General features: G+C 35.7%; 1 protein-coding gene across 1 annotated transcript; it reads left to right on the forward strand.

Annotated features, from left to right (window-relative positions):
- The first annotated feature begins 1,832 nt into the window (after positions 1–1,832).
- LOC145619275 (DNA ligase 1-like) lies at positions 1,833–12,674 on the forward strand. The gene is made up of 17 exons (XM_081673937.1): positions 1,833–2,752; positions 3,050–3,166; positions 3,411–3,512; positions 3,589–3,705; positions 4,420–4,650; positions 4,806–4,900; positions 6,150–6,237; positions 6,783–6,914; positions 7,918–8,030; positions 8,581–8,682; positions 10,150–10,211; positions 10,604–10,675; positions 10,776–10,849; positions 10,963–11,019; positions 11,543–11,620; positions 11,735–11,812; positions 11,945–12,674. Exons 1-17 carry the CDS (start codon positions 1,892–1,894, stop codon positions 12,017–12,019), a joined length of 2,454 nt encoding a protein of 817 aa, XP_081530063.1. The 5' UTR covers positions 1,833–1,891; the 3' UTR covers positions 12,020–12,674.
- The last annotated feature ends 376 nt before the right edge of the window (positions 12,675–13,050 follow it).

A 13,050-nucleotide genomic window follows, 5' to 3' on the forward strand; every position in this document is an offset into this window, starting at 1 on the left:
TCTCACTCACAAAACAAGAAAGAGTGCATTGAAGCAAAATAGAAGCAAAATTTTTAGGTGGAATAAGAGCATTTGATTGGAAAAGTTTTGGAAGGATTTTGCAAGGATCAACTTCAAATGATCATATTTTTTTATTTTTTTATTTTTCTTCCTCTAATCAATATTTTGAGTTGATCCAAATTGGAAATCAAATATCACCTCAAGAGCTTTCTAACGTGTGGTCACATGCCTTTTTTTGATGAGTAATGAAAAAGTAATAACCGTCCGAACTAAAGTTGTTTCGATAAAACATAAGCTATGGGCTGATTGAAGGAGTTATGTCTTCGATAAGTGCAATTACTAGATATATCAAGGATCACTATTATGGAGATAATAAGTTCGTTCTTTTGGGGCGTCATCCTCTGTTGCTAGACTATGAGAGATGATCTTTGGACTAGTCAAATAGTCCAAAGCCCTCTAGAATGGATTCTATGAGGTCACACACAAGGGTATTGGGTTAAGCAAGTTAGAGGCCCATTAATGAGCCTCATGAGCAATTAACTAATCATGAATTGGATTGGGCTAGCATAGTTGGATTGAAATTAGGTTTTGGGCTTTTGATATGGGCTCTTATTTAGAGATGGGATCTATAAATAAGATCCATGCCTAGGGTTGGATGTAAGAAGTCATAATCAACTTATAGTAGATTTTGACATCAAGGCAACCAATCCCAAAACCCCAATCTTCTCTCAAACTCACGGCTCTCACTCCTCCCCCCTTTGGACTCACGGCCGGCCACCCCTTGGCAGCGCGTGTGGTGGTTCTTGGTTAGTATGTCTCTCCTCTCCGTAGAAGGTCAATTGAAGGGTTCAATTGCAACTAACTAGCATTAGTGGAGGTCTTAATCTGTGCCCGTGGACCAAGTAGAGGAATCACGCTTGAGGTTCTTTATCTCCCCTTGTTCTTGCTCGATCGCACGTGGAATCACGCTTCAAAGGTACAATTATGTGTTCTTTATGTGTTATGTAATGATCCTTGTTTTAGGTACTTGAATAAATATGATTCATGTTATTTCCACTGCGTAGTACCTATTAATTTGATCATGACCATTAATTCTTTAGTGTTAAATCTACAGTACACCATCCATTCCATTGGCTAAACTAAACTTTTCTTTTTTTTTTTTTTTTTAAAAAAAAATAACCCTTTCTTCTCTCCCCCTCCCCTTAACCATCCCTCAAATTAATTCTACTATGTACTATGATTATTTTTGGCGCAACAAACGCATACACAATCTCCATAAGTAGATCAATATGATTGGCAGATTTCTACTTTAAAATTGCCGGTATTCCCACGGTGTGATGGTACATTCTACTTTATAATCCTAAGCCTTTATAATTCCGCTAATGTGTTATGCCTAGTGTGAGAATTATGACTGAACAATTGTTGCTCATACTTGTTTTCCATTTAATCATGAAATAACTATACAATTATTCTGTTTAATTAAAGTGATGAGTTATATTCCAGTTTTTTATTATCTTTATTTGGTAAAATTAATAAACGGTTGAGATTAATTCTATTAAATCTAAAGATTTAGATTGAAAACAGTTACAATGACTATAATTTTAGTGTAACCATTGAATAGTCTTCCTCTTTTAACTTCTTTGAGAAGTTGTTTTAAATTTCCTAAGAAGTGATTCAATATTACTCTAGCTTCTCTAAGAAGCTTTGTTATCTTTTAGCGAATCCGACCCTAGCATCCGAATAGACACCTGTATAAGAAGCAGAGTGTTTTAGTGTATCAACGTTCATTTCATCCGTAGCCGGCGACATTCACATGTTCATAGTGATACGGCCTAGTTCCCGCCATTTTTTCCCACCTTCACTCCCAAAAATCCTTGGACGACATTGTCGAATGTTGAAAATCTCTCCTCTTTCTTCCTCTTGCTTTCTCACTCTTCGCCCACTCAACACCACCATTTTCTCCTCCACTTTCTCTCTCCTCCATTTCCCTATAAATTTCAAGCTTCGAGCCATGTCTTCTACTCCTCCTTCTTTTACTCCACCCTCTTCTACTCCCCCTTCTTCTTCTTCCGTTTTGGCAGCTATGATGGACAAAGCTCGAGAATCTTCTAAGAAGAAAACCCAATCTCCTAATAAAAAAACCCCCAAATCTTCTTCTTCTTCCCCAAAGAAACGAAAAACCCTAGACCCATCTCCCGCAATTGCAGAAAACCCTAACCCCACTTCGATTTCTGTTGAGAAACCCCAAGAATCGAATTCAGTGGTAGAAATGGGTACCCAAAAGACTGAATTGAAAAACCCTTTTGCCAAGAAACCCCAAGAATCGAATTCAGTGGTAGAAATGGGTACTCAAAAGACTGAATTGAAAAACCCTTTTGCCAAGAAACCTAAGGTTGATCTTAATGTGGATGAATTTGTAGCTAATTTGAAGATTAAACCGGCGAAATTCGACCCCAATTTGGCTGCGTGGTGGGGGGATGGTGATAAAGTTCCATTTCTTTTTCTTGCTAGGGCGTTTGATATGATTAAAGGTGAATCGGGTAGGATTGTGATCACTGATATTACTTGTAATGTGTTGAGGACTGTCATTGCAAAGACTCCTGATGATCTTTTGGAGGTTGTTTATCTTTTGGCCAACAAGATTGCTCCTGCTCATCAAGGTTTGGAGCTCGGAATCGGTGATGCTACGCTTATTAAGGCGCTTGCCGAGGCTTGTGGAGCTACTGAAGCAAACGTTAAAAAGTTGTACAAGGTAATGGCTTGTAATATATCTTCTGGTTTATTCTTGTAATGTAGTTGCCTTTTGTTGCATCATGTATGGCAAATTATGCATGTTATAGAGATAGTTTTGATTACTATGTGTATGTGTGTTATGTCTGTATGCATGAAAGTTGTATGAAGATAATTGGGAAGAAAGAACTGCTATGATGGTTTAGAATGTAGAACTATGGTGGTTCTTGGTTGTTAAAACATTTCTAAGGGTTGTTTAAGTTGCATTTTGTGTCTTTATCCATCCTTGATTGTACTTGTTATTGTATTGCATTGACAGGAATTAGGTGATCTCGGGGATGTCGCCAAAGAAATTCGTTCTAAGCAAAGTATGATGCGGCAACCTCCACCACTGACCATTACCAAAGTTTTTAATACATTCCAGCTCATTGCCAAGGTGGAGTGTAATTCTTATGTTTTAGCTACATTTCATATGATCTTTTCTTTGCATAATAGTTTAAGTGGGAAAATGAATTTTGATGGTTTTTCTATTGTCTAATATCCTCATTTTCTTCCTTGTGGCTCTGAAATGATAAGTTTTGATCTTTTGATTAGAAGTAAAGTGGAGGTCTATTGTTGATTGATGATTTTTGCCTCACCTCTATAGTCATCTTAATTGCATTTATTTGTCATTTGTATAGGCATCCGGGAAGGATAGTCAAGAAAGGAAAAAGAATTATATCAAGTCACTTATTGTGGCTGCCAAAGATTGTGAACCTGTTTACTTGATGCGGCTACTTCAGGTTTACATGTGGATTCAAGTGCAATTCATTTATGTTCAAATTTGTATTTCCAATTTTCATAATTATGTTGTTTCAGGCAAAATTGCGGATTAGTTTGGCAGAGAAAACTCTTCTTGTTGCCCTGGGACAAGCTGCTGTGTATTCTGAAGAGCATTCAAAGCCCCCGTCAGATATTCAATCTCCACTAGAAGAAGTAAGTGGTGTCTAGATGAGATCTTATATCAGCACTTTTGTATGGCATCAAGATTGTACTTTGAATTTGTTGATTATTGTTTTGCCGTTGTGTTCTTTGTTGACCCACTAAGATATTTAGCTGCTATTAGATGTTTCTGAACAAATTTTACTTTCTACTGAAGTATAGGAAATGTATGCTACTTTCCAAAGGTCATGGTATTTGTCAGTAATAGTGAAGATAACCCCACATTTTCTACTCAGTGGCTGATATACCAAAATAGGACACACACACACACACTCACACACACACACACACACACACACACACACGAACCAAGGGGATTATTTCTTTACATACACCTATTTCTGGTGCATTTCCTCTTGATAAATTTATTTGACATTTCATTTGACATATCTTACTAAAAAGGGGATGACTGCATATCTAGTCTCCATTAACTCTGTCTTGAACTCTGGTTTATTGAGAATGTGGTTTGGACTGTTGAATTTTTCATGGAAACTCTGTAGCTCTTAGATATGAGCAGTTTTGGTTTTGAATATAGCTACATTGCTTACATGTTTTTGCTTTTGTAATAAACTTGTTTGCTACATTATGATTTCTTCATAGAGCTTAATGCTGCCTTTTGCACAAGTCTCATAGATTCTTTTTTTGCAAACTAATTACATTTTCTTAATGTTTTTGATCTATCCTCATGAATTCCTCTATCTGTATCAGGCTGGAAAGATTGTCAAACAAGTATACTCTGTGGTTCCTGTGTATGATAAAATTATCCCTGCCCTTCTCAGTGATGGTGTATGGAATCTATCAAAGGCCTGTAACTTTACACCAGGTGTTCCTATAGGACCTATGTTAGCGAAGCCAACAAATGGAGTTTCAGAAATTATAGATAAGTTTCAAGATATAGTATTTACTTGTGAATACAAGTATGATGGAGAACGTGCTCAAGTAATTTTCGTGTGCCTTTTCTCAATTTCTCCGATTATTGTAATTACTTAGGTATTGCATGTTAGTGCCATATCCTTTCTCGGTGCCAGGGGTCTGAAAGAGTGAGTCCTCTGCAAATGATGTTTTGTACTTATCTTGTCTGCTATTAAATGCAGATTCATTTCATGGAAGATGGTTCTGTTGAGATATACAGCCGAAATGCTGAAAGGAACACGGAGAAATTCCCTGATGTCGTTGCTGCTCTTCCAAGGTATCTGCATTGTAGTTCTTTGTGATAGACACTAGTGTATGAAATCGTTTCAAGGTTTCTCAAGGAACTCTGACAATTAGTGCCTTTGGACTCTGCTTTGATCTTCTACCTGATGTCCTGATGATTTATTGAGTTGGTAATGGTTCTGGTACTGCAGTCAATGAGTTTTCTTTTCTTGTTTGAGTACTCAAGAGAGTGGAAGGGGAGAACAGAAGAAAGAGTACGGAAACGGGTACATTTAATTGGTAGGAGTTATTATAAACATAACAGACATTGTTGCATTCTTTTATCAACTTAGTTGAAAAAATTTCAGGTTCTCTCAAATAAATAAAAAATTAAAAGTTGAATAAATTCAGGTTGTAAGGATTGGCACCTTATCAAGATGCTACAATCATTAGCTGGTTTTAGAGCATTTTTACAAAATTCTAGATTTACTTGTGGACTCTATTAGTCAGTACTGCTTTTTTCTGAAATTTTTTTCCCTTTTCTTTTTATTATTTCCGATGATTGCAACTATGGCTTGGCTCTCCTCAGCACCCTATTTGCCTTTTTTTTTTTTGGCAGGAAAACACTTAATTCACTGATATTAAAGACCTTATATTTTGCTTAATTGTTTGCTTTTGCAGAAGTCAACCTATTTTCTGAACTTATTTTAGCTGAACTTTACTTGTATTACTGAACTTAATTTTGCTTTTTTTTTTTTGTTTTTTTTTTTTTTTTTTGCTAAACTCAACTTTATACCTGGTTTACTTAATTTACTTTTACTTGACTAAACTTATTCATGCTGAAACTTAATAAATCCTTTGCCTTATGTGGTTGTTGCATCATTTGGTGCTTAATAGCTTATTGTGTATCCTTACTTCTGTGATCTTTTAGGAGTTACCTTGCGTAGCTTCTTAGGCTGAGCCTTCTTGTAATGTTGTTACTTGGAATTTCAAGTTGTATATGAATGTTTCATTGTTGAGCTTGCTATGCCTACATTATGGGGTTGTAAAGTGGTATTTCTTTTTTCTCTTGGCTTCTTGGCAACAAATTCATATTATTGACGCTTATGGATTATGGTTTCATCTTTTAACTGATTTCTAATTTCATCAAGCCTTTTAGTATTTTGCTTTTGATTTCTCTTGATGATTTGCAGACATGTTGTATATTTTCTTCTTTATAATTTTTTTAAGAGTAAAGATGCTTCAATCTACATTTATGCTTATAAAATCATTGGTTGTTACTGTGCTTTACTGTTGTGTTTCAGGTTCAAGAAGCCATCTGTAAAGTCTTTTATTTTGGACTGTGAAATTGTTGCTTATGATCGTGAGAAGCAGAAGATTCTTCCTTTTCAGGTACTGAATCTTTTGGAAACATTTATTTGCATTCTTTGTAGTATGGACGGTGTATGGCAGCCTTTGTTCCTCAGATAATAAGCTAATAAAATGAGACATAGAGTAGCTTCTGTATTGTGGATGGCTACATCCAGGGTTTTGTTATTGCATATCATTCATTCTTTACAGCTCATGCTCTCTTGTAAAATGAACCCTTCAGATGGCACTCATTAATTTGAATTTCTAATTTACTATGCAAGGCTTAAAATGATGAAGCAGATTACTAACAATGTTAGAAAATGAATTCCTGATGTTATTGGCACTCCTATCATCATTATTAGACTTTTCCTTGTTCCTCACTTTTATACGATTGTATCTATTCCGAAGCAACTTATTTGAGAATACAATCACAAACAACCTTTATGTTTTAGTTGTACTCTGACTCAATTTTTAATAGTTGATAATGCTTAAGATTTCTATCATAAATCTTTTTATCAATTGTTTCCTCTGTAAGTTATGGATTCTGTATAATTTTTATCCTAATACTATTTTGGCGGTGGTTCTAGATACTTAGCACCCGAGCTCGCAAAAATGTCAAAATGAGTGAGATAAAGGTTGATGTTTGTGTCTTTGCTTTCGACATATTATATTTGAATGGAATGCCACTTCTCCAGGAACAGCTTAATGTTCGTAGAAAGGTAATCTCGTGTTGTATGCTTCCTATCTTCAGTACATCAATCTTTTTTCTCTATTCTTTATTAATTTGTGCATTCTTTATTTACATTGAGTAACAAAGATTGTGATAATATTATGCTGCAAGCTGCTTCGTAAAAATCTTTAAGGCCATTATATTCTGAAATGGTTGCATCATAGATTTTACTAGTTCGGAAAAAAAAAAAAGTTTGCTACTAATTCTCACATAGCTGTAAGTTTAATCCAGCAAATTAATTTGAGTATGTCAAGAATATTGGTTTGCTATAAGGTTTTGAATTGAATAATTCAGCATCAATATACTAACACTTACTCTCTTTGCCCAATTTTTTTGTTCAATATTTCTCTTGGGGTGCCCAAAGCAAGATTTTGTAGCATTAACTTAAAGACCAATATTAGAGCACCTCAAATAGAAGACAGGTGTATTATAAAAAGTTTATTAGATGACTCTTGCCTTTTGGTACTAACGCGTCTAGATGACTCTTGGCTTTGGTACTAACGCTTCTAGATCTTGATCTTCTCATACGTCCTCTTGGTGTGATCCTCAATTCCTCATTGTTTATTTTATTGTAACTAAGCTTATAAGAAGCCCTTCTGTCTGCAACCAGCATGAATATATGTATGAGCAAGACATAAGGGTTGTCAATCTCATAAAAATTGCACTAAAAAAGGGCAAGGGAAAACCAAGTAGAAAACGCCAGATTAAATATTTTTGGTTACGAGTTAAAATCCCAAGAATGCCGAATTATCCTATAGTGTTTGATTTCTCTATGGGGATGTATGGTCACCCTGGAGTTGGGGGTGTTCTGGGAGGGTTAAGTGTAGACACTTTCTTGTGAGCACATATCACAACAGTATTCCCAAGCAAAGTTTACAAATCTTATAAATCTCTGATTAGTAGAAAACACTAGAAATGTAAAATGTACTTAATGCTTTATAATTATTGGAAAATTATGTTGAAATAATGTGTTTTCTGTTCTGATACTGCAGCATCTTTATGATTCATTTGAGGAAGATTGTGGATATTTTCAGTTTGCAACAATCCTCACATCTAATGATATCGAGGAAATACAGAAATTTCTTGAAGCGTCTGTCAATGCAAGGTAATCTCTATCATGCAACTTTTGTACAGACGGTCTGTAGACAAAGCTTTTAAATTTGAAAGAATTAAAGATATGACCTCTATTTCCATTTAGCAGGAGAGAATAAGTTATATCTACACACATATTCTGAGATAAAGCTCTCCTGTGACTTAAGCCATGGCTCTCTTTGTAGTTGAAATTTATGTTACATCTTTTTGCAGCTGATGTTTCAGCATTAGAGTAATGTTATCAAAAAGAAATGTTGTTGACTTTGTTGTAAGGCTACTATGAGTTTGTCCAGGGTTTGATTTCATTGTTGCTCATGTGCCTTTCGATTAACAAAGGTATGCCTATGGTAGTCATCAATACAAGATGACTCCTAACGGCTATTCAGGTTTTCACTGTCTTTTCTTCTTGCTGCATTTCGGGCCTCTAGATGCATTTATTGTGCTTTAAACTTCGAAGTGGTTATAGAAGTTACTGCAGTTCTGGATTCTATTCGTTTTTTTCCTACCTTCTACATTTGTCTTTTCTTTTTGGTCCAACCTCTTTTATTTTTTCTGTTTTACAGTTGTGAGGGGTTGATTATCAAAACATTGGAACAAGAGGCCACCTATGAGCCTTCAAAGAGATCTAATAACTGGCTTAAATTGAAAAAGGATTACATGGACAGGTAAGAACATAATTTTCTTGATCACTATTTATCATTTCATCCTCATTGACATTCTACAAGAACTACAGATGGAAATTTTGGATGGTTTGCCACATATATACTGAAACTATTATACTACAGTAGATTTTAGTTGTGCTTTGCTAGCACATTTCAGTTACCTGAAAGCTAAAGTGGGGCTTCAAGAGATAGCTTACATCCTTAGGTGATTTCTGTTTGTTATACACAATTTTTATGGATATACTCTATGTTTCTCTAGTAACAGTTCCTAGAAAACTGCTATGAAGAAGTAGGAACTTCATTTCAGAAGTTTGGCTAAACAAAACTTAATTATATATATACAATTTGGTCGTAAATATAGGAAATCCTGTGGGGAACTACCTATTTTGTATCATTTATTTTTAAACAACTACTTCCTCTATCACTTTCTTCCCACTTTCTATTGGGCTCCTATAAGCTCTTCCCACTCTTGCTTTATTCCTTTTTGCTAACTGTTTTTTCCCTTCTTATCCTCTCTTGCACCACTTGTTGGACCCACTTAATTCTACACTCTCACAACCATGTCCCCCCTCCTAGTTAAAAAACAAAAAAGGACTGACTTCCACTATCTGCTTAATTCCTTGGTAAGTGTTGGTAGGGGAAGTAGGAGGGGCTATGGATGACGGAGTATGTAATTATATTATCATTTTTTTGGTTTTGGTATCACTCTTAATTGACAAACCACCGATGATTTTGCCCAAGTGCCCCCCTTCAAAGCTTTTCCACCTGTACTAACATCCTAACTTAGGTGTCGTTTGGTTGCTATGGGAATTTACTTCCCATAGGAATTTGTATTTCATGGGAATTAAATACCTACATCGAATTCCTAGGAATTGCATAAAGTTGTTTGGTTGGCATGAAGAAAGTTGCAAATCATGGGAATTTTGGCTTACCAAGGGGAGGTTGGGTAATTAACTTCCCATGTTTTGTGGGAAGTCACAATTCCCATGAATATGCAATTCCCTCATTTACACTTTTTATTGTCAACCAAACAACCCTTTCATTTTCAAATTCCCATGATTTTTCACTTCCTTCATTTTCATTGTGCAACCAAACAAGTCCTTACTAATCTACCCATGGATAGACCGATGGAATAATGGGCGGATTCCGTCAGCTGGTAGCGTTACCAAACTCAAAAAAAGTTATATTTTTTAAAATATACTAAATGTGAATGTTATATTTTTTGAAGCGAAACATATCCTTTTGTCATTTCACTCAGCTGACTCAACAGTTAATTTTACTATAACTTCTACGAGTAATTCATTCAGCTCAGGAGCTCTCAGTTTTTTCAGCTAGTTTTTGCAAACAAAGGCCTTGAAAGAATTAGAGAGTGTGATTTAGCTAGCTAGTCTGGTTGAACCTGAATTTCTTGACCCCCTTCCCCTTCCAGTTTGTCCTCTTTTTAATTTGCTTATATTATTCATTCGGCAGTGTTGGAGACTCTCTGGATCTGGTGCCTATTGGAGCATTCCATGGCCGTGGGAAACGAACAGGTCGAGATTACATTTATCTACTTATTCTGCTTATTGTCGTATGGACTCGTATCTGCTATACATATGAAATATGCTCTGCCTCGTATGTTTTTTCCTCCAGGTTCTAGTCAATTCAATTAACCCATTTGCTGAACATCTGTGTCTGGATATGAATCTCAGACACATGACTCCACTAATAATCCTGCTTATTTAATTAGTCTTTTCAGTAAAAAGGCAATAAATTAAATTTACATGCTCTTTCACTTGTTTCTGTTTCTCTTATCTGTAGGATTATATCTTGAAATGAGATGCCTTTTCGCATAGTTTGTTACATTTTGAAAATCCTTGCAAACCGATGCTTTTTTACCTTTTCTACCAAGGCATGGGTCGCCTGATATAAATTAAATTTGCAGGTGTTTATGGTGCTTTTCTCCTTGCTTGCTATGACAGTAACAATGAAGAGTTCCAGAGCATATGCAAAATCGGTAATCTGTTAATGTTTATTTGTGGCTACTGTAAGCTGTTTTATGCATTTCATTTGCATTGTCTTAATGTTTGTGTTTGCTGGACATTCATCTGTCACAGGTACTGGTTTTTCTGAGGCAGTGCTTGAGGAACGTTCTTCCAGTCTTCGATCTAAAGTGATTTCGACTCCTAAGGTCCTCATTATTCCCCTTTTTACTTGACTATTTCCTTGCTTTAGGGACTTGAAACTTGATAGTCTGGGTTTCTTGGAACTTATGTGTTAATTTCATGTCTTTGATGTATACAGACATACTTTCGGTATGGAGACAACCTGAAACCGGATGTCTGGTTTGAGCCCTCTGAGGTAAATTTCCAAACTATCTGTCATACCTGTTATTGATTGAGCAACTATTATAAATGCCAAATATGTTGGCTCTCTCCAAACTGCAGAGGTCCTAAAGGATGCTCTTTGTAGGCATTCTCTATTTGGTTTTGAATGGAAACATCAGTTTTTATGCTTGGTTGCTTGATTCAATTCTGGATATGGGATGTCATACTTTTTCCCTTCATATCTCTCCTTTCCTGAAATGAAATTCTGTTTTCTAGTAGCCTTTATATCCTGGGTGTGACTTTTATCATTTAATTAAAGATGAGTGAAGTACTGCGACAAACTGAAATCCCGTAGGCCATTACAGGGGTAGGTTCTCCCTAGTCCCTACATAAGAGCTTATAGTCTGTAATGACCACCATTTCTTGGTCTAATCAGTGTACCCCTTAAATTGTTTATATAAAGATCCATGTGCAATGCTAGGTATAAGTCATCGGTTTACAAAAGCTGATTTCTAAATAGTAGATGGCTGTTATTGAGCATTGCTTGCTCTTTACAGGTATGGGAGGTCAAAGCAGCTGACTTGACTATTAGTCCTGTTCACCGTGCTGCAGTTGGTATTGTAGATTCTGACAAGGTTTGCATTTGTATCACTTCCACTTTGTTTTATATGTGTGTCATTTGTTCAGTCCATAAGCTCTGAATTCTATTACTACCTCGTGTTGATTCTCATCCTTTGTCTCGTTATCAGGGAATTTCACTCCGTTTTCCACGTTTGGTTCGCCTTAGAGAAGATAAAGCTCCAGAAGATGCCACATCATCTGATCAGGTGTAGTAATTGATCTTTATGAGTCTGTTCTACATCAATTTTCTGTTCCTAGGATACATATGGTGTGAATTTTAAAAGTAATAATAATGGCCCCAAGTATTTCACTGATAGATGTTTCTGACATTCTTTCAGGTGGCAGAAATGTACAGATCGCAAGCTAACAATCCACACCGCAAAACAAAAGATGATATGGAAGAAGAGGACTGATACCCTGTTACTTTTTCCCTATGTTGGTGCTAGTCTTCTGTTTGAAATTCACATGCTGCTTCATGAGCATCTCGTTGAGGCTCATACAGGTTGAAAGAAAATCCCTTCAAAATCAAGCAGAAACTCTGCTCACGTACAGTTCAAAGGCTGAGGCATACTTGTTCAATTGTATCAAGATGCCAAGACTTTACTGAGTAAGATACATAAAAGACTGAAAGTGCACCCACTAGTCCGCAGCATTAGATTGGACAACCAATTGATCAGATTTTAATGATGTCTGGAATTCATTACTGAAGTTATGAATCTGAAAATACAATGGGATTCTTGGATGTTTTTAGTTATAGCAACCATGTTTACTTTGGTATCACCAACCCTTTCTGAATATGATTTTGTAGTCTATGAAGGAATGTACATACAGTATTTCTGAATTGAGTAGGAGTGAATGGAGTGATTATGGAATCGTATTTGGTTGCTGTCTTTTTACTTGTAATGAAGTTTTGTTCATCAGTCGGTAATAACTTTAGGATGCTGTACACGGGTGTACCGTGTGCCTGCTTGTTAGAAATCTACCAGTCGTATTGTCATGGCCGTTAATGACTAATGTAGGTAATTTTATTGACTAAACACCCAATAATGAATAGTTAAACAACCTCAATTTTGTTTTCTTATCCCCTTTTCCTTTACATTACTGTCATTTTTCGTTCATATTTTTCTTTCCTTGTTTGTTTTATATAAACCACTTTTTTTGGCCCCTTTTTATAAATCACTTAATTTTCTTCTGTATTTTTGTCAAATCGGACTAAATTGTTTACTGTAATTACTTTCTGTAAATGTTTAACAATCCCTGGTGTTCACATACGGAGTATTATCGCTGAGACGCTGACCCATCGTGCAAAAGGTACGTTGAATGAAGATGAATTATGTACTTAAATTGAATTGTTGATGATATACTTCGTATTCAGTATTCTAGCTTGTAAAGTTTACAAGTGTTTATTAAAAGTGAACAATGAATATACTCCATAGTTAAAGGA

This window comes from Chenopodium album, chromosome 27, assembly GCF_948465745.1.
Source record: "Chenopodium album chromosome 27, dcCheAlbu1.1, whole genome shotgun sequence".
Classification (NCBI taxonomy): domain Eukaryota; kingdom Viridiplantae; phylum Streptophyta; class Magnoliopsida; order Caryophyllales; family Amaranthaceae; genus Chenopodium; species Chenopodium album.